Raw genomic sequence first — 27,492 nt, forward strand, 5'->3', positions numbered from 1 at the left:
CGGCTTTGCCAACTGCGGCTAAGGCCTTCGCTCTGATTGGCCCGCGTTCACGTGCCTTGCTCTTCCGTAGCATTTCCACTGCCGGGAGCGTTCGGTTTTGAGAGGCAGGTTCGACGAGAACGGTCCATTGCGGCTGAACAGCAGAGTGAGTAGCTTCACTGAACGGAGATGCTTTGCGGCGTTTCCCTCAGAAAGTAGTTAATAAGCTGCTCTTAAGCCTGTCTCTTGCTGCAGTTGTTTCCCTTCACTGAGCATATCAAGAGCCCCTGGCTTTGTATTGGATCTTTGGGGCATGTATTAGTTGATGGATGAAGGAAGACACGCTGCAACAGATAAACAGATGCAGTTGTAAATTAGACAGATTATTAAAATTAAACAATATGGATTGGGGTTTTTTCACCAAGAAACTTGTTTCGCACCACAAAAAAATAACAGGATCAGTAAAAATACTCTTGGTTGTGACCACAAATATTCAAATAGTCTTTTGAGTTACATAGCTGTGTTCCCTAGCCTAGATAATCGGTTTTTTAAAATTAGACTTGGAAAAAACATTTCCAGAAAACAGAATAACTAAAGGCACAATTCTTGCAGGTTTAAACAGAAAAAAAAGGTCCTACAGTGTTATACCATTTAGGTCTGTCTAAGCACCCATGCATAGTGTAATGCCCTAAATGTTTAATATGTGAACACTCTGCATTTGTTCTAGAAATGATTGTCTGCAAAGCCAAATAGTACTGAGAGTGATTTCATTAAAACAGCAGATGCACTTTTTATATACATCAGCCTGCAATTAAAGAGTGACTTTATTATATCATGTATTCCACCCTTTCTCTCTGTAGTGCAGTCAGGGTCGATTTTATTCTCTTAGCAATAAAATAAGATAGTTCAGTCTGAGAGTTATGTTGGTTTGCTTACTTGTTTTAATCTGTTCCTCATATGCCCACAATTTAGAAGGTCATTTAGGAAAAATTGTTATATATTACTCCAGCCTGTAGGCGTTTATTAAAGTTAATACAAAAGACTACTCAGACATGAGTCCCTTCCCGAAGAATGCTTAATATTGCATTGCCTTTTCAGGATACTTTGCAATCAACATGTCATTTCTTTCTGCATCTCTTTATAAATTCTATTTATATATAAGGACTACAAGCTCTGACTTGTATCCAAAACTGCTTGGTGAATCTGAGACTGAACTAAGTTAAAAATAAGGAAAAAGAAAGAACTTGAAAATCTCTTGTTCTCCTTTTCCTCATTAACATTGTTGAAATGAATTGAAGGGACAGAGGCAGCGAGCGAGAATATGCACACATGTAGCAGTAAGTTTGGTAATCAGGAATGGAAGAACTTATAAACAGGAATTCATAAATAGGTAATTTCCATAAACCCAGTTTGCAAGGCTGAGAGTATGAATTCTTAATTGTTGTGTAGTAGGAACTAAGGGGATGAACCTTGCTTAAAGATATTTTCATACAGGAGACATCAAGTTTATTTGTATCCCTGATTTTCACTTCTTAAAAAATTATGATTAGTAGTGTTTGAGTTATTACAATAACCCATTAAGATTTATTCTGTTGTATTTCAGGATGGGGCTGGATTGGATTGGTTTTGGCTATGCAGCCTTAGTGGCTTCTGGTGGAATCATGGGCTATGCAAAAGCAGGTAGAGTATCTATGTACCCTGAAGGTCTTTTCTTTTCTGCAATTAAATCTATTTCCTAAAATGGAAAGTCCACTTCTAAGAAGGAAAACTTCAAGTATTCATTCTGAGACTGTGAACAGACAACAAGCTACCATTATTAGCTCTCTTTTCTTGATGCTGATTGGCTTTTACATATAATGGATCCCCCTTTTTAACTGAGCAAGTGTTTTGGAATGATAAACTTTCAAACAGTCATCTACTTGTACATATTGATAACTCCCTGTGCAACACCCTAATTTTTGTTAGTGTAAGCAAACTGTTTTTTGCTGATGTTCCAACAGTGCTTCCCTGCACAAATGAGTGCTGAGGACAAACAGTGAACCTAATGGGTAAATTAGCAACTTTGCAGGTACAGTTACAGGCTTTTAAAATTATCCTTATAGTTGTAGATTTTTTGCAGTCATTACCACTGTTAGAGTTTTCTATCCTGTCTAGAGACAGAAAAATTCTGAAAACTGAATCAGAAGGGGGAAAAATGCTTCCCCTCAGTGCCCAAAAATAAAGTGAAAATGTTGCAAAGTTGAAATCTTTCTTATATCTAAATTTAGTTATTGCTTTAAGGCTACAATCACACATCTGCTTACGTAGGAGTAGAGCCCACTGAATTCAGTGGGACTTGCTTCTGACTGGGTATGAATATGATTGGGCTGTAACAATTGTGCTGTAACAATGTGAATTGTGTCATGTATATCTTGGAAATTTTATTCTGTAAAATTCAGACAATGATTACAAATACACTGAGTGTTATAGATACAGTTGCATCATAGGTAAGAATACAATGGTACCTTGGCTCATGAAATTAATCCGTTCCAGGACTCTGGTCGTGACTCAAATTGGTCGTGAGTCAAGTCAAATTTCCCCATAAGGTTCAATGTAAATAAGGTTAATCCGTTCTGCAACTTTTTTTTTTTTTAATCACAAAAATTTGAAGCAAAGTGACAAAGAACAACAAAGGTTGCGGCCATCTCCCCCCCTTCCCGAGCACAAATGTGGCCATCTCCCCCCTCAGCATGACCGCGATTGCGACCATAGACGGGTGCGAATGCGAGCGCGCTGTGGGGGGATAGTTGCGATTGTCACCCGATGGGGAGTTCGCAACCTGAGGCAAAATTTTCTGAAATTTCTGTTGGTGACTTGATTTGGTCATGAACTGAGGTATTCGTGAGCTGAGGTACTACTGTAAAGGTAAAGGTAAAATGAACGTTGAAAATAAACTGTGAACATTGTAGAAAAAGAAGGTCTTTTATGATACGGTCTTAGAAATGACATATAGGACTCAGCATAAGCTAGAAACTACTGTCAGGGAATACCATTTTTGCAGCCTACAAGAATACGCGCTTGGATCCACAGGGAGACCTCTGTGTGTTAGGAACCTCAGCAATTTTATTGGTGATAACATCCAGGAAAAACCTCTCTGCAGAGACAAACCTACAGCAGCCTCTTGGTTTTGCAATTAAATGTAGCAGCTGCCTTAGTGGAATGGAGTCTCTCTGTCTTTTAAAGAAACAGATGACTAATAAAGCTTCAGAGAAACAGAGGAGCCTGGCTTGGATTTCTGGGGAAAAGGCTTTCTCTATAAAGATTTATTTGGACTCCCCCAACTCTAGGGAGGTTTGCATTTTTAGAAAAGGTGCTCTGAAACCTAGTGTTCTAATGAAACCATAAATTGGCAATATATTTGAATATTGATATATTAGACACATGAAAACTACAGTCATATGCACACTTACAGTTTCACATTTTGTCCAAACCAAGAAGCTATAGTTACCAATTTTAAAACAAGAAATTGAAACCAATTTCATATAATGCCTTATGATTCTGAGATGTTCCAAGACTGATATATGTAGCTTTCTAATTGGACAGAATTAGAAACCATAGTTAATTAGAAGTTGCCTGGTTTGTTTGCTCATGTCCCTAATGGAAGGACAAAGGGGCTGCACAGGATACAGTCATATCATGGTTTATTAAGCTATTATCCTTATTTAAATACTGTAGTCTTTAAAATTCTAATAGAAATTGTATTGATTATGACTTCTCATTCAAGTTCAGGCAGAAAAAGGCCTACAATTTTCAGCATTCCCCAGCCATGGCTCAACCTGCGTACAGCTATGTCCTTGATATCTGAAAGAGCCATGGGTTCTGTTTGAATTTCATGGGCTTCAGGAAATGGAAGGTTTGCTTGAATTAATTTCACACTCCTTAATTCCAAATCACCCTTTAAAATCAATTTAAATTAATTCCAAATCAGTCTAAAAAGTGTGTCTGCTGGTTTCAGGCAAGCCTTCCATTTCTGGACTTCCATGAAGCTGTAAGTACTTTACTCTTAATTCTGAAACAGGAAATGCTGCATAAAGGGGTTTTTTTGTGGGGGCAAGGTAAAAAAAAATCCCATGAATGGGGGAAAGAAATCAGAAAAGGAATGTGCTTCCTCTTGAAAACTTTGCATGGGAAGTCACCCTTCTCCAGGCCTTCACATCTCTCAACATGTCAGTAATTTTAATTGAATGCAAGCTCCCACAAAAGAAAGAGCATACACAAGCTGTGGCTTTTGTGTCAGTAGGGGGAAATAATGGGTTGTATCTGATGATGATGTTGTACCAGTGGAAGGAAGGCTGTTGGTAATGCAGATTTCTTTCCTCCTCCATCCTCCTCAAATCTGCTGTGGAGAATTGGGGGAGGGGGTTAGGGCAGATTTGGGGGATGTGCAAGGGGCTGCAGAATGGAGAAAGGGATGGGGATCTCCCATTGAACAAACAGGGATCTGCTCATGTGACAATGCCTGCAAGCCAGCATTTTTCCCTCTTCCCCATGGCTTTTTCTGCAGATGAATAATTGAACAAAGAAGGTCTCTTAGGAACTCACTGTAGTACTGGAAAGGGATCAAAGTACTGCAATGAAAGTCCTTAGAGATAATATCCTCCTGCATGTATAATTCCCATTAACCTCAGCAGAAAAATCTATGCATTGATTTGCAGTGAGACATTTGATGTTATGGGGGCCACAGGTGGGGCTTTTATCTTGCAGTACTTTGACAAGATAGAATCGCATTTTCTGAAAAATATGGCTCCAGAGAATAAGTGGTAGGGGCGATCTTGTGCTGGTGCATAGACCCAACTAGCTGTTTTCTGCTTTCTTTTGTCCTTCATCTGAACATATTTCTGTTTAAAGAACAAACAAATCAAAAGTAAAAATACCTATGTTTAAAGGTATCTGGGTGAAAGGCTTAAAGAAACATAAGGATCTTAGCACTAGAAATTTAAATTGAGTGTATTTATTATGAATAGGACAATTTCATTTGCAGGTCACCTCTCACTGTATAAACCGATGATGGGACTAGAAGCAGTCTCCAGAGACATCTTCCTAGAATAGTGCAGGATTATCTTTTGAGAGTAAAGTACTCTTAAGGGCTTATTTTAAAGGACACCAACATAATGTGAAGCTTTACCATGAGAAAGTTATGGAGGATAAGGCAGACACAGCAGGATTTTTCTTTTAACAAGGATTTCTATTTCTGTCCTGTAGACAAACAATGGTTTACCCAAACCACAGTTTGCATTATTTGGATACAGTGTCAAACTGTGATTTAGTCAAAGCAGGGAGAGTCAGAACAAGAGTGAACAAGGGGAGGCAGAATGTACAAGCTGCAAGGCACAGACAAATACAGCCAAATCAGTGGGCAGTACCCACTGGGCCCTAAACCCAGCAATGTTCTGGCCACAACATTCTGGACTAGTTGAAGCCTTCAGCCACTTTTTAAAGGCACTTCCATGTAGAGTACATTACAGTAGTCCTAGGGAGTGTAATTCCATCTTACAATGATTAAGTCTCTTTCTTCACTTTGTTATATTTTTTGCTTGCAGGAAAGTACATTTTTACTCAGGCTTGCCCTTGGTCTTGCACTGGAGGAGCTTTGCACTAATGAAGTATAATTTATGGTAGCACCGGTGTGACAAGGAATACTGCCTGCTGGTTTGGTTGCTTTTTTTCCTGAGCCCTGTGCTCACGTTTGTGGACTCGCCTCGTTCAATCCTGACTCCCTCACGACTTTGATTTAATCATAGTTTGACACTGCACCCAGGTCATGCAATCTATGGTTTGGGCAACCATTGTTTGGTTAGAGAACACAAAGAGAAATCCCGCTGAAAAGAACAATCCTCCTATGTCTGCTCCACCCTCTACAACTTTCCCATGGTAGAGATCAGCATTATATTGGAATCCTTTAAAATAAGCCCTTAGAGCACTTTCTTCTTTCAGGATAATCCTGTAGTATTCTAGGAGAGTGGCTTAGGTTAGGAAACTCATCTAGTCCCATTATCAGCTTATAAAGAGAGAAGTGACCTGCAAACTAAATTGGGGAAGAATCACCACTTTTGGTTACTGTTGAATGGTTCCGTTTATCAGGCTCTAGGTCCCATTCAATATCTCTTGTTTCTAATTGATGCAGGGAGTTATTTTAATGATTTTGTTTTAATCTGAATTTGATTTATTGTTAGTCACTTTAAACCAACAATATATAAATTAACAGAAAGACATGAGATAAATTTATGAATTTAATAAATTAGTTTTTGAAGCACAGGAAATGCTGTATTAGCTGACAATTGGTTAGAACAAAAATGTTACTGATTTTTCCTTACATAGTCAGTGCATACTTTACCACTTAACAAATGCAGTTTGTTTGTTTATTCAAGGTAGTGTCCCATCTTTGGCTGCTGGTCTTCTTTTTGGAGGTTTAGCTGGACTGGGAGCTTACCAACTGTCTCAAGACCCAAAGAACATTTGGCTTTCCCTATGTAAGTGTACACTATATCAAAATAACTCTTATGGCAAACCTTTTACTATGTCTATATTTTCTGGCACTTGTCCATGTAGCACTACTGGCCTTATTCAATAGCAACAAAGCCACTTGGCAAAAGCTGCAAAACCACCTATTTTTATGGGCACAGTATTTTGGAGTAACGTTAGGGCCATTTCATGGGTTTGGTATCAGGAACCCATGAGTTTTCAGCCACCCAAGCATTTGGTCCCAGAGCGTGAGGAGAGAAGGCTAAGCTGCCACTAGGATTCCACATATGTTGGTAGAACCTCTTTCTTTTCCTCCCGGTCTCCAAAAGCCCATCTTTGAGGTTGGTTTTGCATTCCCAGAGCTGCAGCTGGTACAGTTCCTTTGCACTGGCTGCAGGAGCAGGGGGAGGGCACTCTGAATTTCAAGTCTCATCTTTACTCTTGGAACAATTTTCTAACAGCAATAGGATTGTGCTCTAAGAATGCTGAATGCACACAGACTCCCTCACAACCCAGTACCTTCCAGACGACTCCAAGGATGCCTGACCATTTCCCATGCTGGCTGGGGCTGATGGGAGTTGAAGTTGGAGAGATGGAACATAATGGCAGAGCACCTGCTAGGCTTGTCAGGTCAAACCCCTGGCTTCTCTATGTACAGCTAGGAAAAAATCCCTCAAGAAACCCTAGGCAAGGCCGTATATGGCATGAGGCAGCTTCCTAAGAGGTCCAAAGGTTGGGCAAGTCTGAACTTGGAAGGAAGCCCCTTTGAACACAGAGGAACTTACTTCTGAGAACAGATGCACAGGACTGTACATTGCACAAGTTTGTAAAATGGCACTGATGTGAGGGGGAGGCAGATTGCTGTTCATCACTCAGAATGTTGGAGGAAACTATTCAGTTAGTGCTCACGCAGTTCAAACATGCAGAGGACTGGTCAGTTTCTTCACAACAAACTATGGCAGGCTGAATACTGGAAAAATGCTTTGTCGAGCAAAGGCCACTGGATTTCACATAATAAATAACAATAAATGTTTTTATTTATGTGGTGAACTAATTTGATCTAGGAGTACATAGCTTCATGTGTTTGGGCCCTAAGCGAAAAGCAGAGCTGGTGATTTTTGGTGCATGGGTAGCACTTGGAGATGGTTTTAATGGTACAGTGTTGAAGTCCAGAACTGCCAGTATTGCTCACAGGTCCACGCATGTAGCAGTGATTGGTGAGGAAATTAGAACAGGCAATCAAATGCCCACTTTCACTTTCTTCAGTAAACGTCAAGGCATCTTGGACTACTTCTGGAGGGGAGGTACATCCCTTGAGATGCTGGCTCAGTTGAAATGGTCTTCGTTCTGCACCTCACCTTATCAGAAAAAGGCACATGAGGAGGAAAGTTGACTGAGCCATAGCCTCAAAGAGCACTGCTTGAGACTGTAGCTCAGTTGGGCACAGCTCTTCTGCCCTTCTCTGAGGCCATGATGAAAGGGGCCTCATCCTATAATCAGGATGCATTTGCAGAGAATTTCACTTTGCCATGTAGAGTTCATTGTTCATACTTGTTGTTTTAGAAGGGGGAGGGAAGGAAGAAATGATTTTAAGTAATTATGATGTTGAGAATGTCACAAAATGATTTGAAATATTTGCATTTGTAACATTAAACTCTGGATTTCTGTTTCTGTATTTGAAATACTAACATGCACAATGCTGTTGGTTTTTCTTTATCATTCTCTACATGTTGACAGTTACTTAGAGAAACACCCAGAAGATAATGCTACCTTGTTTTTTATCTTCCAATTAGTTGCTTCTGGAACCTTAACTGCCATTATGGGTGTGAGATTCTACAATTCAAGGAAATTCATGCCTGCTGGATTGGTTGCTGGTGCAAGGTATTGTGCACACTTGCCTTACTTTCAGAAATTAGGACGCAGTTCTATGCACACTTGCTTAGGAGAAAGCCCTATTACATCAGTACAACTTGCTGATAGGATCAGGCTGTAATTATATTTTTTAAAATAGCATTCTATTCACTAGGAAGGGCAATATTGGGGTGTCTGATATAAAAATCAACTGTGACCCTGAAGTGATGAAGTAATTAATTTCTCAGGTCATTTTTAATGTAGTCTTTGCAGTGAAGTAAAGATTACTTAATTCCAATAAAATAGATTACTTAGTCCCAATATGAGTAAATGCACTGGAAGGTCACTGAAATGATATTTGGAACAGTTTTTGGCTGATGCAAACCAGTAAAAAAACTGAGTTTGTGAATATATTCCTATTTTCTGCAATTAGAAACATAGAAACAGAGTGAGTCAGAGGGGGCCTCTTGGGCAGATCAAGAAAGGAATATTTCTCACTTGCAGTGTGAACCAACCAGAGGGGATAGATGAAGGCAGGGAATGTTAGCACTGGAAAAAGAAGAGACAAGCATTATCCTTTAACTGGTTTTTAAGGACTATATGGTATCAGTTTAGTGAGGCTGAGAGTTGAGGTTATCGGCTTAATGGATAGCCTTACCCAATGTGATGCCCTCTACATGTGCTGAACTGTAATTTGCAGAATCCCCCATCTAGCTATGTTGAATGGCAGATTTGTAGTCCAGCGCCCCTGGAGGCTGCTAGATTGAAGAAAGCTGCACTAGCCAGTGGTTTTTTCCCTCCAATCTGTGTCTCAGCTGGACATGAGAGGGGATATGAATGGTATGGGAGAGTCTTTCCTCTATTCCGTTATGTCCATGAACTGACTTAGAGTTTTCTTTAAAGTTTGCTGATGGTTGGAAGACTTGGACTGAAGATGATAAATGAAAAGGCTCATGAGAGATAAAAGAACATTCCATGTGGTTTTGGCATGTGGATAAGAAGACTGAAACGCATCAGGTCAAAGGTGATGTGCTAAATAGAATGAGAGAATGATCATACCCCAAACATGTGAAAGGTCTAATTTTTTAAAATATATAAACATATAGTGCAGATAATGGACAAGATTCTCTTTGTGTACAAAAATACCCTTCCAGATTTCAGGCATAACTGCTGTTTATGATATAACATTTGGTATGCTGATGTTGTCCTAATAATCTTTTTCCCCTGAGCTAAATACAGTAATAAGTGCCTGGAAAGGCAGAGGTAAGCAGTTGGCTTAATTAAGAAAGAGATTATGCATTGTGAGCCAGCAGGGAAAGGTCTGGGTGAGTGCAATACGTGCCAGGTTTTAGCTGTTCTATTCCTGCTGGGAGACAGCAGAGAATCGGATCACCCTGAGCTGCTTTCCAACTTTAGCAGCAATTGCCTTAGTGTATGAGCTGCACACTTGGCTCCTACACAGCCTGCTGGTGTGACATTTCTCTGCCACATTCATGTAGCAGGACCATTTAGGAGAAGGTTTCTATAAGCAAATGCATCTGAGTCAGTAAGCCATGCACTGCTTGCTTGCCACACCAGCCTTCTCCAACCTGGTGCCCCCAGATGTTATAGACTCCAGTTCCCATCAGTCCCAGCCAGCATGGCCAGTGATCTGGAATGGTGGTCGTTATTGTCTAAACTATCTGGAGGGCTGTCCTATGGGATGTTGCTACCTTTGCTGGAGTAATTTTCAGTGGAGAAATAGTTGAGGTTTATGTTGGAAGTGTGAGGATGTTTTTGTTTCTATTGCATTAGCTAAAATGCCACTGAAAATAAATGTTTTTAATATGTACAGATATATGTATACTGGATCAGGGTACTCCTGCACTATTCTTTCTCAAACTGCTTTTTTAATTAGTGGAACGTGTTGAAATACAGACTTTGATCATGTCTCCAAGTCTTGTCTTTATATAAAGAGAAACAGGAAGATATTGTATATGATGCATATATAATACACAAAGCTTCTGTTGCAGTTTCTTTAAAGAGAGCCGGTGACCAGATCTGACAGAGTGGGCTATGGCAAACTAAACATTAAAGATGCCTTGCAAGTTGCAGCTCAAAGTTTGCTTTGTGAAATAATGCAAATCTGCACCTATGTGTCTTAATTCAACACTATCCTCTATAGAGGTTCATACCTGTCTTCCCATCCACGGGGCTTAGCTGGTAGCAAAAAACCCAAGCACCTTCTGCAACTCAGTGCCCTCTAGATATGTTGGATTACAACTTCTAGAACCCTCAAGCCTGCAACTTTAAACATTGCCTGTTGCTAGATGTTTTCTTATAAATCTCACTGACAACACACAGTGGCTACATTCTGAACTCTGCCCTCATATATTGCACTTGGGAAACTCAGGGGCTCTTCTCCTCTGCCCAGCCTCCATTTGACAATAGTGTGCATGAATGGAAGCATGTTTTCCTTCATGCATGAAACAGCAGGAGTGAAATTACTCTCTTTGGTTCACAAGGCACCACTGTTCCAGAACTGTTCCATTTTATTTGTAACATATAATCCTGTCATACCTGTTTGGTAAAGCACTAGCAAAATTGGCCCAGTGGATAGTTGCACTCTGAATGCAGCTGCACACAATCCGCAGGTGTAGAAGCCTGGCCTATGAAAAGAGACGACCCCTAAAATCTATTTGTAAAATCTTTTTGCCTCTCTTGTTCATTCAGTTTAATATCTGTGGTGAATGGGAAGAGTTTCTGGGTGAGACTAGAGAGCATCTCATGATAGACTTGTATCTGTGTTCTGCCCTTGGGGTTTATGAGGGTGGGAGCCTGTAGTAGCTGGAGACGGGAATTCCCTCTGGGTGAGAGCTAGTGGAGAGAAGTGCTTGCAGCATTCCAGGTGAGAGATGGAGCGAGCATGAACTAGTGAATGTAGGTTTGAATGACTGCTGGGAAAGATAAGGTTTGGTCGTCCTTTGTGTAGCTTGGCAAGTTGGCAAGCCTGCTGCAGCATAGATTATTTGTTAGATTTATATCCCATCTTTTTCTTTCTTAAAACAACTTAAAGCAGCTTACATCATTCTGCTGCTGCTGCCTATCCTCACAACAGCAACCCTAAGAGGTAGGTTGGGCTGAGTGCCTGTGACTGACCTAAATCACTCAGTTGGCTCCATGACAGAGTGGGGACTAAAATGCAGATTACTTGAATCCCCTGTCCCCTGCTGTTAATCACTGTACCATACTGGCTCTCATATATGGTGGCTTGTTATACTCAGAAGCTATAATTTGTGACTCTGCTGGCTTGGTTGTATGTGATTGACCAGATGAATGGAGTGTGCTGAGATTGTGAATGTTGAGAGTGTGTTTGAGCTGAGGTGGCTGTTGAGAGTATGAGAAGAGTTCCAGTGTGGTAACGATGTGCTTGAAACCCATCAAGGTGGTTCCTGTCTTCCAGTGACTAGACTCACAAGGAAAGACAGGAGGACATGAGGTCAGAACTTCCGAGTAGTATGAGTTACAGATGTTTATACACTATTTCTCTTCCACCCACATCCCGCAATACTTGGTAGCTCATCCACTAAGCCCTCCTGTCTTGTAGAAGTGCTATTTAACACTGAATCGGTCCACAGCAAGACCACCTTCATTCCCAATGTAACTGTGGATGACTAGGCCAATCTGACACATCTAACTGCACCTTGGATGGATACGTTTATTTATTTCTTTATTTAAAACATTTTTATGCCGCCCCCATCGCAACAAAGCCTCGGGGTGGCTCACAACAAGAACAAAATTATATAATAAAAATATTAAAACCCGGTGCATCTCGGCTTCAAAAAATGTAAAATCCTACAAATAACCAATAAATTAATACTTAAAATAAGTTTTAAATAAAAAGTTGGGTGGGACTGATCTGGTTCAGCACTATCCAGCTGGGTAGTTGATGCAACACCAATATAGGTTAAAAGGCCAGTGGGGAAGAGTTGTCATGGTTTACAGAACTTCCATCTCTTTCATCAGGAAAATGCTCCACATTGCAGTGGACCTTGAGAGGGCTACACCTGGTGTTGGGCCACAGAGCATGGATGCTGCTAGTGTACCACTCACCTTGCTACTCAGTGGTTTCCCTGAACAAACTGGCAAAGAACAGTGGTTCTGGGTGACTTTAATTTCCATGCCTGAAGCTGTTTGTGGTCCTCTGGCTCAGGACTTCATGGCCTGGTGATCTAGCCAAGGCCCTGGTCTCATGGTGTGACATGGAAGGCTATCGATTTGATTGCATCTGAGTGCCATCGCCTGTGCTTGATACACTATTGGAGCTGCAATCTGTGGCACAGGCTGGGAATTGTTTAGAGTGCTAGTGGTGGAAAACTCAAGGTGAAGATGACTGAGCATGCCCTGGAGCACATATCCATGCCTACTGCACTGCACTGCACTGCGGGCAGCAAAGAAAGCGTACTTTGCTGCCTCCATTGCATCCTTGAGTAGTGTCCAGCAGAGATCTTTCAGCTGGCCTGGGGGATAACATTCTCCTCCAGTGAATGGAGCCCTAGTCTCTTTAAGGACCTTCATCACCCTCTGAGACCAACATCTCGTCTCCGTGGGAAACATGACACTGTTGTTAGTGCAGCTCTAATTGAGGTGCCTGACAAGGTCACCTGCTGGATTTGCAGGATCAGTTTTAGTTGCTGTGGCCTGACGATGTAGACAAAGTGCTTGCAACAATAAGACCAACAGTGTGACTTCTTAACCTTATTTCTTTTGGCTAATAAAAGGTAGCTGAATGGGTATGACCAGATGGATCCAAGAAGGGGTACATGTATCCTTATGCAAAGCCACCATTCCTTCTGCCCTTAAGGAGGCGGTAGAGCAGAGCAGCCACTTCTGCAAAACAAACAAACCTATGGACCCAGTGGCATTATACAACCACTGTTCAGCCATGGTTCTGCATCAGCTGTGGTCTAGCTGGAGTCCTCCCAGGGAAGAGCCTTCTGTGTGGTTGCCCCTTTCTGTGTAACACTCTGCTTCTGGAGGCAGGCACAAATATTGGTGCCTGCTGAAAAGATTTCAAGAAGATTTCCTTGAGTGACCAGCCACTTTAAATAAATAAATTATATATATATAGTGTATAAAAACAACAAAAGTCTGCTATGGTCTTCCATTAATTTCAGCATTTGTTTACCACTCTGCAATCTGTTTATATACATAATTATTGTAATGAAATAAAATACTGCCAACAGCAGACTTGGATAGACTGATGCCTGAGTAATCTTGGATATAATTCCAAATACCTTGGACTAGAATTCCTGTGCATGACTGCAGTCCCATCACATGTGCACCACAGAGCCCTGGTCACTGCAACTTCCCCAACAGCAATTTAAAAAAAATCCACACCGGTGTAAGAAGACACCTATGCACGTGCTTCAGCATTAATCTTGGTCATGGAACTAGGAAATACAATAGTGTTTTGTAAAAACTAGCAGACATGTTCAAAACTATTCTGCCCATCCTTAGATTACCACTAGAATTCCGTTGGTTTACTTCAAGCAATTTAGTAGGCTCTGCCCGCAGTACTGAAAAGGTAAGGAATTTCAAGGAAGCAAAGAATTTTGATTAGACTGTCAAAATATCTTAGGTGAGTTCTGTTCATACCCAATGATGATATCATTACATTACAGTTATATCCCTGTTTTCCTCTTGTGAAAATCCTATGGCATCTTACATAATCCTTCCATATAGCATGATGTGCCTGGTCCTGCCTAAACTTGGAAACTAAGTGTGGTCAGGCCTAGTTGAAATCTGGATGAGTGACTTGATGTGAACTGCCCAGAGAGCTTCAGCCACAGGCAGTACAGTAATGTAATGAATAATAATAATCATTTAAGGCTGGGATTCAATAACTGGCCCAAAGTCACCCAGTGAGCATCCAGACTGACTGGGGACTAGAACCCAGGTTCCTGAGTACCACCTCTAACCACTAAGACACACTGGTTTTCACTTGGAAGTAGTGCACATTCCCTCTGACCTGGCTGTCTCCCATACCAAATGGCAGCATGTCCCAGATTCCCCTGTGATGGTGCACTGAACTCCCTAGAGTTCTCAGTTAATCGCTTTCGTTCCCTCTCCTATTCCCTCTCATTCTACTCAGGTAGTGAAGGGGATCGCCTAAGGAAGAGTTGGGGGAAAGTAAATCCAGTGTATCAGCCAGCCAAAGTCTGAATGCTGTACATTCTCCTTTCAGCGAGAGAGCGAATCTATTGCTGCCATGACTGCTGTGCACATAGCTATAATTGCTAAGCCACTGCTGTGCAAAATGCTGGCGCAGGATGTTCAGCCAGAATCTTACATTGCCTTCAAATGCAGCTTTTTCTTTTGTACAAAATATTACCCTCCTTTCTGCTCTGCTGTCCAGGAAATGATTACCTGTGGATTATATTGGTATGCAAATTCTATCAGATTCATTTCATGGCTAGCACCAGAAGAGGGCAGAGAATCCAAGTTTGCAGTGTAACTACAAACAAGGAATCTTAATGTAGGTTGGAAGTCATGGAGGAAGGCATATCACACCTTTGAAATCTAATGAGAAAGAGCTAGGAATATTTCTTCAATTGAAGAATGTTGTTTTCAACTGCACTGTAGAAAAGAAGAATGAATGTCATTTTTGTAGCAAGATGGCTAGGTCTGCCACATTTACTGGTCCCTTTCTCATAGCATCATGAGGGGGTTGTTCCACATTCCATTGCTATTTTAGTAGCATTCAGCACCATATCGAGAGAGGCATAAGAAGAACCTGCTGAAGGGAGAACAACGCAGAAAACATTTCTGCCAAAAATAGACCCCAGGGTGCCTGGGATTAAGCATTGTTTGGACACCCAGAGTTCTATTCCCAGGGTTGTGAGAGCCCACATGCTCAAGAATTGTTTATACGTTATTCCATCTGTATCTTCCTCCCAAGGAGCTGAAGGCAGCAATATGATTTTTCTCCCCATCACCACCATATTCTCACAAAATCCTTGTGGGAGTAGAGCAGGCCCAACATCATCTGGTCTGCTTTGCAGCCTGAGGGGATTTAAATCTGAACCTCTCTAGTCTTACACCAGCACTCTAACCCCTACACCACACTGGCTCAATCCTGTAATTGTTAAGCGTCTGAGCTGTGACCCAGAAAGTCTCCTTTGGTGTCAGCTGTTAATTCTCTAGGTCATCCAGTGTTCAGTGTTAAGCTAGGCTTGGCACTTGATGATAAAGAAGGGAAGTCTCCTGTCGGGTTATGTTTTTAAGCCTTTGGGCTAGCTACCAGCATATTTTATTCAAAGCCTTGGAAATACATTTATTTATCTGATCTATACCAAAGGTGCATCTATACGACAGGATGCAAAGACTGTGGCATCCTGTGTTCTATACCAAGAAAAATGGTACTCGTAGCTGTTGCCAGACCTTTTGATGAAAGCAGCAGCATTTTCTAAGGAGCCATGTAATTTGAGCTGAGTCCTCAAGCGTAATTTCACATTCTTCTGCTTGTGAGGCTGCTCCATGTATGCAGATCTTCCACAATTGCCTCTTATAGACTATGAAGGAGGGAGAGAAGTAAAAGACCAGAAGAAACAGCCGGATCAGCCCTACCATTGGACAAAGTGAGGTATGACAAAAGCAGCTATGGGGATTGCTCTCTACTTGCTGCCTTATGCTTGAGTTCAAGTGCGGGCTTAGACCACCACATAAGCTGTTGCTCTCTGCATCACATATCCACCATGGGAATCTGTCAGGCTCCAGCCTCTGATTTACTCAGCATTCCTCCCTGGCCTCCATCTGGAAACCAGCATTTTTTAAATCAAAAGTGAGCAGCCTCTTCTGCCAGACAGGTTGCAAGGATCACTGAATTAGTATGTGATGCACACTGAACATTTTTTAAAAAGAGAGTACTATGCAATAAAAAGCACAGTCAGCATGGTCCAAAGGTAGGGCTCCTATCCATCTTTGGTACAGATAAGGGCAAATCTTGCACAGAATCCTTGTTGAAGAGTAAGACAGGTGGCAGTCAGGATAGAAAATGTGAAACTCCTGTGGGATACCTGAATGTGAAAACAGCGGTGGGGTGGGGTGGGGTGGGGGGTACACACCGGGTGGCTGGTTTGCAAAAGTCTGAAGAACTGCATTCACTGAGAAACTGACACACAAAGAAAGGGGGGTGCTTCCAAACAGCGGTTCTATTGTGCACTCACCCTGCTTCAAAGGTGGAGTTGTATAAGACATCTTCCATGCGTCGCCCTCCTGAGTTTTCCCACTGCTTTTTTCCACAGCTAAGCCTTTTTGTCTTGTGGCAAAAAACCCTTGAAGAAGAAAAGATGATACAATGCCATTCGATTGCTAGTGCTAGGAGTCTTTCTGGAAGCATGCAAGTAAACATTTGATTTCAGAAACTTTGTTCCCATTTATATCTCACATGTGTGCGTGCATGTGGGTGTGTGCACACCCACACAGACATACACAAACACACCCACCCTGGCTCTTCTGATCATCATTCATCACAGGCATACAATTCTGTCTGGAAAGATCCTGTGCCTTCAAAAAAGAAGGAGGAGACATGAAAACAAGCATTATCTTCATAAAATTCATTAACTTTTTCTCTCTATTATATGACTCTTTAACTGCATTTTTATGATTATCACAGTGTGCACATGTTAATGGACTGTTTACTGCTTTTTTCTATAAAACAAATTCTTTTGATCACATAAAAGCTGGCAAAATTCTAGCCATCTGAAAAAAGTTGTGGCTTGTACCTTTGGATCATTAACTTTTTCTAGATCCAGGTAACATTTAACTATAGATAAACACAGATAGATATAGAAACACAGAAATAGAGTGAGTCAGAAGGGGGCTCCCGGGCCATCTAGTTTGACCCCCGGCTCCAGCCAGCTCCACTCACAACATGCCCACCATGTGCATGTCCAGCCTATCGTTGAACACCCTCACCGAGGTGGCCTCTACCACCTCCCATGGAAGCCCATTCCATACCCTCAGGGTCCTAACTGCCAGGAAGTGCTTCCTGGCATCTAAATGGTACCTTGGTTCCCTGAGATTTGCTCTGTTGGAGCATGTCCTGCCCTCCTCTGCAGGGGAGAACAGGTCTTTACCCACCTCTGTATGATACCCCCTCACATACCTGTATGTTGCCAACAGATCCCCTCTGAGTCTCCTCCAGGCTGAAGAGACCCAGTTCCCTCAGTCTCGCCTCATATGGCATCCCCTGCAAACCAGCCACCAACTTTGTGGCCCTACACTGCACTGACTCTAACTTAGCTATATCCTTCCTGTAATGAGGAGCCCAAAACTGAACACAATACTCCAGTTGCGGGCACGCCAGAGTCGTATAGAGTGGTAGTAATACCTCTCTTGATCTAAAAGCCACACTTCTGGCTATGCAACCAAGGGTGGCGTTCGCCCTCTTGACCACTGCATCACACTGCCAACTCATGTTTAGCCTGCAGTCAACCAGTACCCCGAGGTCCCTTTCACAAGGGCTGCTCTCCAGCCACTTGTCATCTAACCTGTACTTATGACACCTATTCCTATGCCCCAAGTGCAAGACCTTGCACTTACCCACATTGAACGCCATCCTGTTGTCTCCTGCCCACTTCCATAGTCTGTCCAGATCCTTTTAGATCTGGAGTACAGGCTCCTCAGTTGTGGCCGCTGCCCCAGTTTTAGTGTTGTCTGCGAATTTGATCAGCAGACTGTTCACCCCTTCTTCCATGTCATTGATGAAAAGATTAAACAGGATTGGCCCCAGGACAGAGCCCTGGGGGACCCCGCTTGTCACTGGCCGCCATCCTGATGATTCCCCACTAATGGTTACCCTCTGCTTTCGGTCAGTCACCCATGCCCTAATCCACCGGACAGTACTCTGGTGTATCCCAAAACTCCTCAGTTTCTCAACCAGGATATCATGGGGCACTTTGTCAAAGGCCTTGCTGAAATCCAGGTAAACCACATCACCTGCATCCCCTCCGTCTAGCCACCTTGAAACCTTGTCATAGAATTCCACAAGGTTTGTCTGGCAGGACCTGTTTCTGCGGAAGCCGTGTTGTGTGGCTGCCAGTCTTCCTTCCCTATCTAGCATCACTAGATCTCTTGCTATTATGAGCCTTTCCATTGTTTTTCCTACAATGGACGTAAGCCTAACTGGTCTGTAATTCCCCATGTCCCTTCTACTACCCTGTTTGAAAATTGGGACCATTGACGCCACCGTCCAGTCCTCCGGAACTTCACCCGTTCTCCATGAGGCCTCAAAAATGGAGGCCAGTGGGCGTGAGAGAACCCCTGCCAACTCTCTAAGTATTCTCGGGTGTAACCCGTCAGGGCCTGGAGCCTTTGTAATGTCCAATGCCCTGAGGAGCCCCTCAACTTCTAGGGGGTGACTCTAATCTGTGCCCCTAAGTCCCCGGCCTCATCTAATTTCCTATGTGGATCTCCCCCATCCTACTTTGGGGAGAACACAGAGGCAAAATAGTCATTCAGCATCTGTGCCTGTTCCCTCATACCAGTCACTGGATCTCCTTCCTCCTTATTTAGTGGTCCCACCACTTGTCTCCCCTTCCTCTTCCTATTTACATACTGAAAGAAGCCCTTTTTGTTGCTCTTGATATTCTTGGCAAGTCTCAGCTCGTAATCAGCCTTAGCCTTGTGAAGAATCCTTTTGCAACAGGCCTCCTCCTCCCGGTATACCCTTTTGTCTATTTGCCCCAGTACCCATTTCCTACGGAGGTTCCTCTTTGGTCTAATCCCTCTAACCACCTCCTTTCGCATCCATGGCGGCACTCTCCTCCGCCTCCCCACCTTACTGACTAGAGGTATTATACATGCTTGCACCTCCATATCCTCTCTTTTGTGCGCCATCCACCCCTCCTCAACTCCCTTGCCTTCCAGTAACCTATCCCAGGAGACTTTCCCCAGTCTGGCCTTCAGTTGGCCAAAGTTGGCCCTCTTGAAGTCCCAGCTTCTAGTGCTCGACCTGCTACACATCCCCATTCCCCTGATCTCAAAGCGAAGGATGGAGTGATCACTCGCATCCAGAGCTCACCTAATATGTACTTCATCTATCAGCTCCTCCCTGTTGGTCAAGACCAAGTCAAGGATGTGTGTCCCCCCCCCCCCCAGTCGCCTCTCAGACCCTCTGTGTGAAGAACCCTTCCTCTATAGTTTCTAGGAAGCGACGTGACCTGGCTGTCACCGCTGAGTGAGTCTCCCAACTAATAGGCAAGGGATGCAGCCAACAGTTGAGTGCGGCCTTATAAGCCCCTCAGGCCAGTGGCCCTGTCCCTATGCTTCTTCCTGGCCCCTCTGGCCCTGCCTCCCTTCCTCTCCACTGCCCCTGTCCCTCTGCTCCTCTGCCCAGCTCCTCCCTTGCCTTCGCCGGTCCCCTGGCCACTCAGCACTCTCTCCCAGCCTCTGCCTCTGCCGCTCCACTGCTCTGCCAAGAGGCAAGAGCCAAAAGCTATGTAAAATTACCGAAAGGCAAAAATTTGCTTCTCCTCACAAGTATGGATTGCTTCCATTATTTACAGTAACTGTAGGACTTGGATTTGGTGCTGTAGTATTTTTCAGTAATGTTGGTAGAAAGGCTTTGTAGTGCTCAGAATACCAGATTCTTAAGGTACCATCCTAGGCATATTACAAAAGAGAAAAGACTGAATTGGCTGAGGAATGCTGAGGGTTGCAGGCCTTTTCTCTCCAAACAACTCTGGGATTGTGACCTTACTTTTCATTTTATTCCAAGGTTGACATTACAACAGGATCACAATAACTAGAAATAAATCAGGCCTTCCCCATTCTTAAAGTACAGAAATCTCAATGGGTTGTGCAAAGGAAGCTAGGAAAGACAAAACAACCTATTAAATAAAGGTTAATTATGCTAAACAGAATGCCAAACTCACCCGAGAAGACAAGCAATGCTAGGGAAAGTTGAAAGCAGAAGAACAGCAAATAAGAGATGGATTGATTCTAAGAAACCACAGCCTTGAGTTTACAAGACCTGAATGGGGCTGTGAAGGACAGAGCAGTTTAGATGGCATTCATTTCTGGGGTTGGTCAAAGTCAGGTATGATTTGATGGCACATGATAACAACATCATGCTGATCTCTGCATTCATTTTCCTACTGTTCACTTAATTCAGGCACAGTCAAGAATGACTATCTGGACAGTTGGATGATGGTGGCAGCCTAAGAGAGGTCAACCTGCCTTAATAGTTCTTGTTTACATTGGACCAATCTATGACCTCATTCAAACCATTAACAGCAATCTTGATGGAAAATTCAGTTTCATAACACGGAAAAGTACTGGCATTACAAGTTTACTTTGGCATCAACTCTCCATTTAACAGGATTTTACAAATACATGAAAGTTCTGGTATACAGAACACTAATCATGTAATCAATAATTTTCTCTGTATAATCAGCAGGTAACTAGATGCCAAAGTATCTATGGTATCTGTATTGGAAATAGTAATAGAAAACTGTGTTTCTGCAAGTGCAACTTTTGGTTCAATGCAACATCATGTTAATAGAGGTCTGCAAGTGCAAAGCATTTTCTCCCTCTCCCACTTTTTTCACTGCCTAATGTGTTTTGGAGTGTTTGCAGCCCTCTGGAGCTGATATTATTTATTAGATTTATATCCCACCTTTTTCTCTTTTGAAGAACTCAAGGCAGCTTACATCGTTTGCCCCCTTCCGCTCTCAATCTTATCCTGACAGCAAACAACCCTGTGAATTAGGCTGAGCAGAGTCTGTGATTGGCCCAAAGTCACCCAGTTGGCTCCAAGGCCAAGCAGGGACTAGAATTGCCCCCTTTTGTTCCACAGTTGCATCAGCAGAGCTAGGTAGGTACTTTGTTGTCTTGTCCTGACAAGCTTTACCGGACAATATTTTCTCTTTGCTACAAAACCATTAAATGCACTGCAGCCTTGTTGTCTTTTGTATCTAGTCATCCTATGAATGCAGCAACTGCTTTGCTGGGGTACAACAACAGTTTGTGAAGGCCAGCCCCTTGTCTGTTGGCAGAAGCCTCAGCAATTTGATTCATAAACCAGGCCTAACCCTCTTGACTTCCAGCACAACTGTGAATCACAACATCTGATCCTCAGAGAGGTATGTGGTATCTGAAAATAGAAAGAGACAGGTAGCAGTTTTCCATATAACCATTGTGTCTTTTTATACAGTCATTTAGGTGCATATTAGACAGCAAGAAAGTCCCATTGCTGGTCAGGGAGTGCTGGGTGTTGGATGTTACAGTCACCATATATTGGAGATGACTTGACAGCACAGGACAGCAATAAAACATGCACAGGGTTGTGCCTTTATTTTAGTAATCATTAGATATTTGGGTAATGTGCAGCTTATGGCTGCATGTGGGCCCCAGAACCCTGTGGTGTACCTACCACATTTCCCCATTTTTAACTAAAAAAGCATCCAGCGCAGCTATGGAAGACCAAAGGGGTTAAATGTTGCTTGTAAACAAGCTATATTAAACTACAGTAGTATTCTATAGTGCTATAAAGTGGGTTGCTGTCAAATTTCAGCAGCAAGCTGCTAATTTTGCTGCTGAAATTGGAGTGGGTGGACTGTGAACTGTGCAGTCTGCAGCCTGTAACGGGGAAAGATATAGGGGTTGAAAATGTTCTCCTGAGAGTGCCAACCCCTGCAGTACCTAATTCCCAAGCAGTAACATCACATATCTGATAGAAAGATTATGCTGGCTTTCTGCTTTCCAGATGGTTTAGACTACAACTCCCAGCATTCCTGACCAGAAGTTGCATTGGGTAAAACTGATGGGAACTGAAGTTCATCTGGAGGGCAGCAGATTCAAGGAGGTCGGATTATGCCGTCAAATTCTCAAATGAATCAGAGTCTGTGTATACTGAATTAATAAGCAGCAATATTTATAGCCACATCTGCCTTCTGCTCCACAGATTAGATGAATAACAAAAATGGGAGGGAGGAAATCACAGGAATGACATATTTGGAACTGGGGGAATTAAACTGCTTTCTGAGTAATCTGCTTTTTAAAAAGTGACCTTTGGACTGAGTACCAAAATGCTTGCTTTTCTGAGTCTTGACTGAGTAGACTGAGATCAGTTGTCCCCAGATTGGGTCCCTCCAGATGTGCTGGACTACAACTACCAACATCTCCAGTCAGCCAGGTGTTGTAGGGAATTGTCATAATGCAAAGGAACCACTGTGGGAAAGATTGAAATGTTACAGGTATGTTACTGAAACCTCATATGCAAATATTCTAGCATTTCAGTGCTTTGTGGGAAGATTACAGCATCCTTCACATGAGGTGTCTACCCACCCCCTTTGCAGGGCGTTTACTCTCTACCTTTCTAAAAGTTTCTATACGTTCCATTATGCATTACAAGGTGGGGCTATACTAGAGTGCAGAATTGCCAAAATATACAGGGCTTATAGTGAGCAATGTTACCACCTAGGAAAATACCAGATTTTCCGGTCTCCAAGAGCTTCTTTACATGAGTAATGTATTCTGCACTCATGATCCTCATTCACAGAAGGCTGTGGAACCTTTTCACCACGTCACCTTCTTCAAAGGACTTCTCTTTATTTTCCAGCCATTTCGTGGCTTTTAAGGAAAGCTGGCTATTTCTAAATGGTGCCATTTGTATGGATAACTCTGGAATGCTATATATTTTAAAAAAACAGAGTATCTTACCAAACCTGGATATAGAAGGGAAGAAAGAGATGGGAGAGGCAAGGAAGATTTATTTATTTATTTATTTATTTAGAACTTTTATATGCCATCACCATATGCCTTGGCATCTCGGGACGGCTTACAATGAGAATAATGCAGCCCCCACTGAACTTATTCCCCATCCATAGTTTCTCAGACTCAGCTTGCAATACTTGAGACTATGGTGTCCTGTGACTGCCACTTGGTCCACAGTTCAAGCTTCTACTCACCATTAATGCAAGTGAGAAAATAGAAGTCACTAATGAGAAAATGAATACATATAATGAGAAAGGTACTGTATAATACCTATTACTCACTATTTGATAAGCTGTTCCCAGTTATGTCTCTTGTACAAACGCAGTTGGTGAGTGCTCTGCAGGTACCAGCGAAGTGCCTAATCCTCTAAAATCTCTTTTGCACATTGGAACTTTTAGTAATACATGATTAAAACAGCTGCTCTCTTGATGAGAAAATTGTGGGATGTCCCTATAGAAAGACAGAGACAGTGTAAAATTCCAGAAATTCCAGAAAGGAATGAATTCTCACTAGTCTGAAATGGTGGACTCAACTGCATCAGAGATTTCAAGATCTTGTAGATACAGCAAACATAGCAAGGGATGACTCATTAAAGTCTGTGTGTGGGAGAACAAGACAGGTTTGAACCACCAGTTCCTTTATCTTTGAATCACAATTACTGTCATGTAAAAGAACTACAGTTCTCAAGGTTGCATAAGCTCAACCACAGTAGTGAAAAACAAACCAGTTTGTACAAAATTCATCATGCCTGTTTAATGAAGGATTTCAGCCTGTGCAGGCAGAGAATTTAACACAGTACAGAATTCCAATAATTTTCCATGGGGTTTTGCAGGTTGGCACACTAAGTGCTATCTTTTACAAGCTGGAGTACAGAAGGTACAGAATATAACAATAAATACAGTGTGTTGTTGACAAAGATTCTAAATTAACAAATGTGCTAAGGGATGAAATACAGAAAGGACAGTGATAAAAATGTAAAATGTCTAACACAAAAATGTTTGTCCTCCAGCAAGTGGAAAATACCTACACATAGTTCATACAAACATTTTAAAAAAAACCTTGACCCTTGGCAAATTAACATTTCATTTTCAAAATTCCTGTTTTTCTCCTGCTTGCAATAGACAAGGATGTCTATCCCTCCAGCAAATGGAAAAAGTAATGATTTAACTTGCTCTCTCCCTCCCATATCCATTTACTTAATAGCTGTTGTATCTTCCTTACTCTGTAGGCTGACTTTCAGAATGGATAAAATAGAAATTGCTTCTGCATGTTTGCTTATAAAACAACTAGCTGACTCTTGGGAGTGAAATGATCAAATGAAGCCGAACAGTAATTCACTCCAAGTGCCACTAGTTCTTCCAGTGGGTACCACATCTCAATGCTTTCATGGCACACTTACTTGTGAGACACAAGGAAAATAAGCTGAAGAACAAATATCTGAAATGTATTAGCCTTGAAAATTTAGAGAAAATTTGGAGAGAGATAGCCAGAGAGTAGCCACAAACCAGCTCATATTCCCACTCCTGTCTTGGCTTGACATGGCTGGTTGAGTGTGTTACGATCACTCTTTCCTTTCCGTCGGAAGAGAAAAATATTCCAGGCATGCAGAGAGTTCTTTTTAAAACTTTATTGCAATGAAGGGAATAGAAAGGAAGGTTTCCTTCCCATTTTTATGTTCACCTGAGCACATGTTCACACCCCCTTTCCCCTAATTGGCTAAAAGGGTACTGAGAGTTTACACTCTTTCCACCCGCCTACTCCGCGCTGCCCCAACACCGGCCCTTCTTCCCAATCCAGCCCTGCCCCTGGTGGGCTACAATAGGCTCAGGTGTTTTGTTCTGCCCAGCTTGTCAATAAACTATCAGGAAGTATTTGGCCCTCCTGCCTATGTGCCTGTTTCCCCATACCTTGTGCTATCTGATTTTGGCCCCTCCCCTCCTTTGGGCTAAGTAATTTTTTTGTTAGCCTTTTAAATCTCTTTACTCCCTTGTTTCAAATCATCCTTTCACACTTATCAAGTGTAAATGATATGAAAAAAGAATGGGATATTATTGACGGCATCTTAGGGTTTCCACAGAAGTTTCTATCATCACCCTCTCTAATAATGAACCCAGGTGCCGAGTGCCAACAGGACCAGAATCAAAATGGGGCCACTGAGAAACAAAGTAAGGTGTCCACATGCCTGGGGGTTCCCCAAGATTAATACGCTACAAAATAAAAGTACTGGCAGGGTATACAGCTCTGTTGCTTTCCTGCCTACTCTTCTATGTGAGGGGGGGACTTTGTAGAAGGAAGGGGCCAGTCCCTGTAGTTTGGATGAACCAGCCTGGTGGACCAAATTTGGTCTGCAGGTCAGTTTTGTACCTTGGCCCTAACAACTTTTAAGTATCCTGGAAGAATAAGTTAGGATCATGGGTAAGGGTGCCATGAGGTTAAACTACTGCTCTTCCCATGTTATACAAGGATGCTCTAGAAGGAAGTAAGAGAGAAAGAACAGTGTTCCTTCTTCCCTTTCTCCAGATTGCTATATAGCTCTAAAACGCTCAGGTGTGTGGTCTTCAACAATACAGGACCCCAAGAAGTTGTCTTTTATCAAGACAGATCCTATGTCCATCTAGCCCAGTTTTGTCCTCTCTGAATTGCAGTTATTCTAGTCTCCTTGGTGTCTTAAGACTTCCTTAAGTCTATGTTTCACAAGTAGGAGCATTCAAAATGTGTGACCTACCTGTGGTCTTTAACAGTGCAGACTCTTTTGAATTCTGGCCATCTTATTCTGCTGCAGATCAAGCTGGCTGAAAGCATGGACAGAGAGACGGGATCCATCCAAGTCCAACTCCAGGACATCTGAAAACACAGGGCTAGTGCTGCGTGAACACCCACCCATGCAGAAAGAAATTACTGCTACAGTAACTTAACAATCAAAGTCCATCACTTAATCTATGGTTAGCCTAGGGCACAATTAGTATTTCTGCAATTTGCAACTGTATAAATGTTTTGTTTTTTAAAGTACATAAGCATTGGGGATGGGGATGCAATCTAGGCCTCACATGGGGAGAAAAAGTGCAACTTTTCCCTCATTACCATCTTATTCAACTCTGGGGTGGGGCCTCTGCCTGCTTTTTGCTTTGGAAGAAAGGCTCTCATTCATACCAATGGAAGCTTTTATTCTCACACATATAGCAGGTGCAGGGACCACAATTCTAACTGGAACAGTGGTGCAGAACAAACTCTTAAAACTGCACTGCCTCCAGTTTCCACTTTCTGGAGTGTTTGCATTATGCCTTCCCTCTGCTTTTACAAACTAGTTTTGTCTTACATCTTCACATCATATCAGTTCACTAGACTGGGATACAACCTTGTGTTTAGCTTAGCCTTGAAATCATACAATGAGTAGCATTCCTTTGGCTTATTTAAAATGTACAAGAAGGAAAGGAACAAAAATGCTATTCATAGGGAATGCTTGTTTGATTTGCCTTGAGTTTTATTTCTATATATTGGAGAGTTTTGGAGTTGCAAATGTTTCCATGGCACACTTCTAATGTACTAATACAGGAAAATATATATGTATTCACAATGCAGTGCATAGAGGCAAAAGAAAATGAAATGAATTTGTAAAAATAATAAAATGATTTATTCTGCTGGGCATGACCAAGCCAAAAGGAAGAAAGACTTATTGTTTCATCTTTGCTGCCATCTTCTATGTGATTTAAATATGAAATGAACATATTATCAATAAGCAAATAAAGGAAATTTAGTTACTCTATAATTTCTCCACTGAGCTAAAATGTACTTTAAAATATTGACAAAATGGAATGAAAATTAAAGAGATTAAACTCTTCAACTTTCATTCTTTTGTATTATATAATGGTAGCATAAGCACAATGCTATGACAAGGCAACAAAACTAGTTAGTTCAAAATATCCCTTCCTAATAAATACTTTTATGTCATATTTGACAGGATCTGAGCTGCTCTGGTGACCAGAACCAGCAAAACTACCACTGGCGCTCTAGAGGAAGAGCTATATAAGACCAAGCTCTTCCTTCTATAGGTGGCTTCAGTAATGCAGGTCCTTTTGTAGCTGCAGTGGCTGCCCCTTGCCATGTTTCTGCAGCAACACAGGTTTGCAGCTGTGCCTCCATCCTGCCTAAATGGCCCCTGCTTTTCCATGGTGCTTTGCTGTTGTGCCTGTCTGTGTTGCCTCAGTAATGTAGGGCTTCCTGTGAGCTGTGCCTCAGTTCCTGCATTTTGCTGCACCCATGCTGCAGCTGGTTCCTGTTGTCTTGTGTATGTTGCTGTGGTGGGCATCCTGCCATGCTGTGTCTCCTTGCTGTTACTTTGATTGATTGAGTGATTTATATCCTGCCTTTTTTTCCTACAAAGGGCTCAAGGCAGCTTATATC

General features: G+C 42.2%; 1 protein-coding gene across 4 annotated transcripts; it reads left to right on the forward strand.

Moving 5' to 3' along the window:
* On the forward strand, positions 1 to 26,854 carry LOC123021607 (transmembrane protein 14C-like). 4 transcript variants are annotated; one of them, XR_006414355.1, is made up of 8 exons: positions 1 to 145; positions 1,583 to 1,659; positions 6,387 to 6,488; positions 8,274 to 8,361; positions 9,235 to 9,355; positions 15,884 to 16,715; positions 21,295 to 21,458; positions 25,874 to 26,854. XR_006414355.1 is itself a non-coding variant. In XM_044426508.1 (5 exons), exons 2-5 carry the CDS (start codon positions 1,584 to 1,586, stop codon positions 9,293 to 9,295), a joined length of 327 nt encoding a protein of 108 aa, XP_044282443.1. In that variant the 5' UTR covers positions 1 to 145; position 1,583; the 3' UTR covers positions 9,296 to 10,262. The 4 variants fall into 4 exon arrangements, 1 of the variants encoding a protein (XP_044282443.1); XR_006414357.1 differs by lacking the exons at positions 15,884 to 16,715; positions 21,295 to 21,458; XR_006414356.1 differs by lacking the exons at positions 15,884 to 16,715; positions 21,295 to 21,458; positions 25,874 to 26,854 and adding an exon at positions 10,344 to 10,424.
* The last annotated feature ends 638 nt before the right edge of the window (positions 26,855 to 27,492 follow it).

Source organism: Varanus komodoensis, unplaced genomic scaffold (genome assembly GCF_004798865.1).
Source record: "Varanus komodoensis strain SLA01 unplaced genomic scaffold, ASM479886v1 scaffold17, whole genome shotgun sequence".
In the NCBI taxonomy this organism is placed as follows: Eukaryota; Metazoa; Chordata; class Lepidosauria; order Squamata; family Varanidae; genus Varanus; species Varanus komodoensis.

Bases quoted from the DNA above. Each gene is read 5' to 3' on its own strand.
- LOC123021607 (XM_044426508.1), top strand. From the start codon at position 1,584: ATGGGGCTGGATTGGATTGGTTTTGGCTATGCAGCCTTAGTGGCTTCT. The intron at 6,489-8,273 runs GTAAGTGTACAC...TCTTCCAATTAG, and splicing joins GAACATTTGGCTTTCCCTAT to TTGCTTCTGGAACCTTAACT. The intron at 8,362-9,234 runs GTATTGTGCACA...TTTTCTTTAAAG, and splicing joins GGATTGGTTGCTGGTGCAAG to TTTGCTGATGGTTGGAAGAC.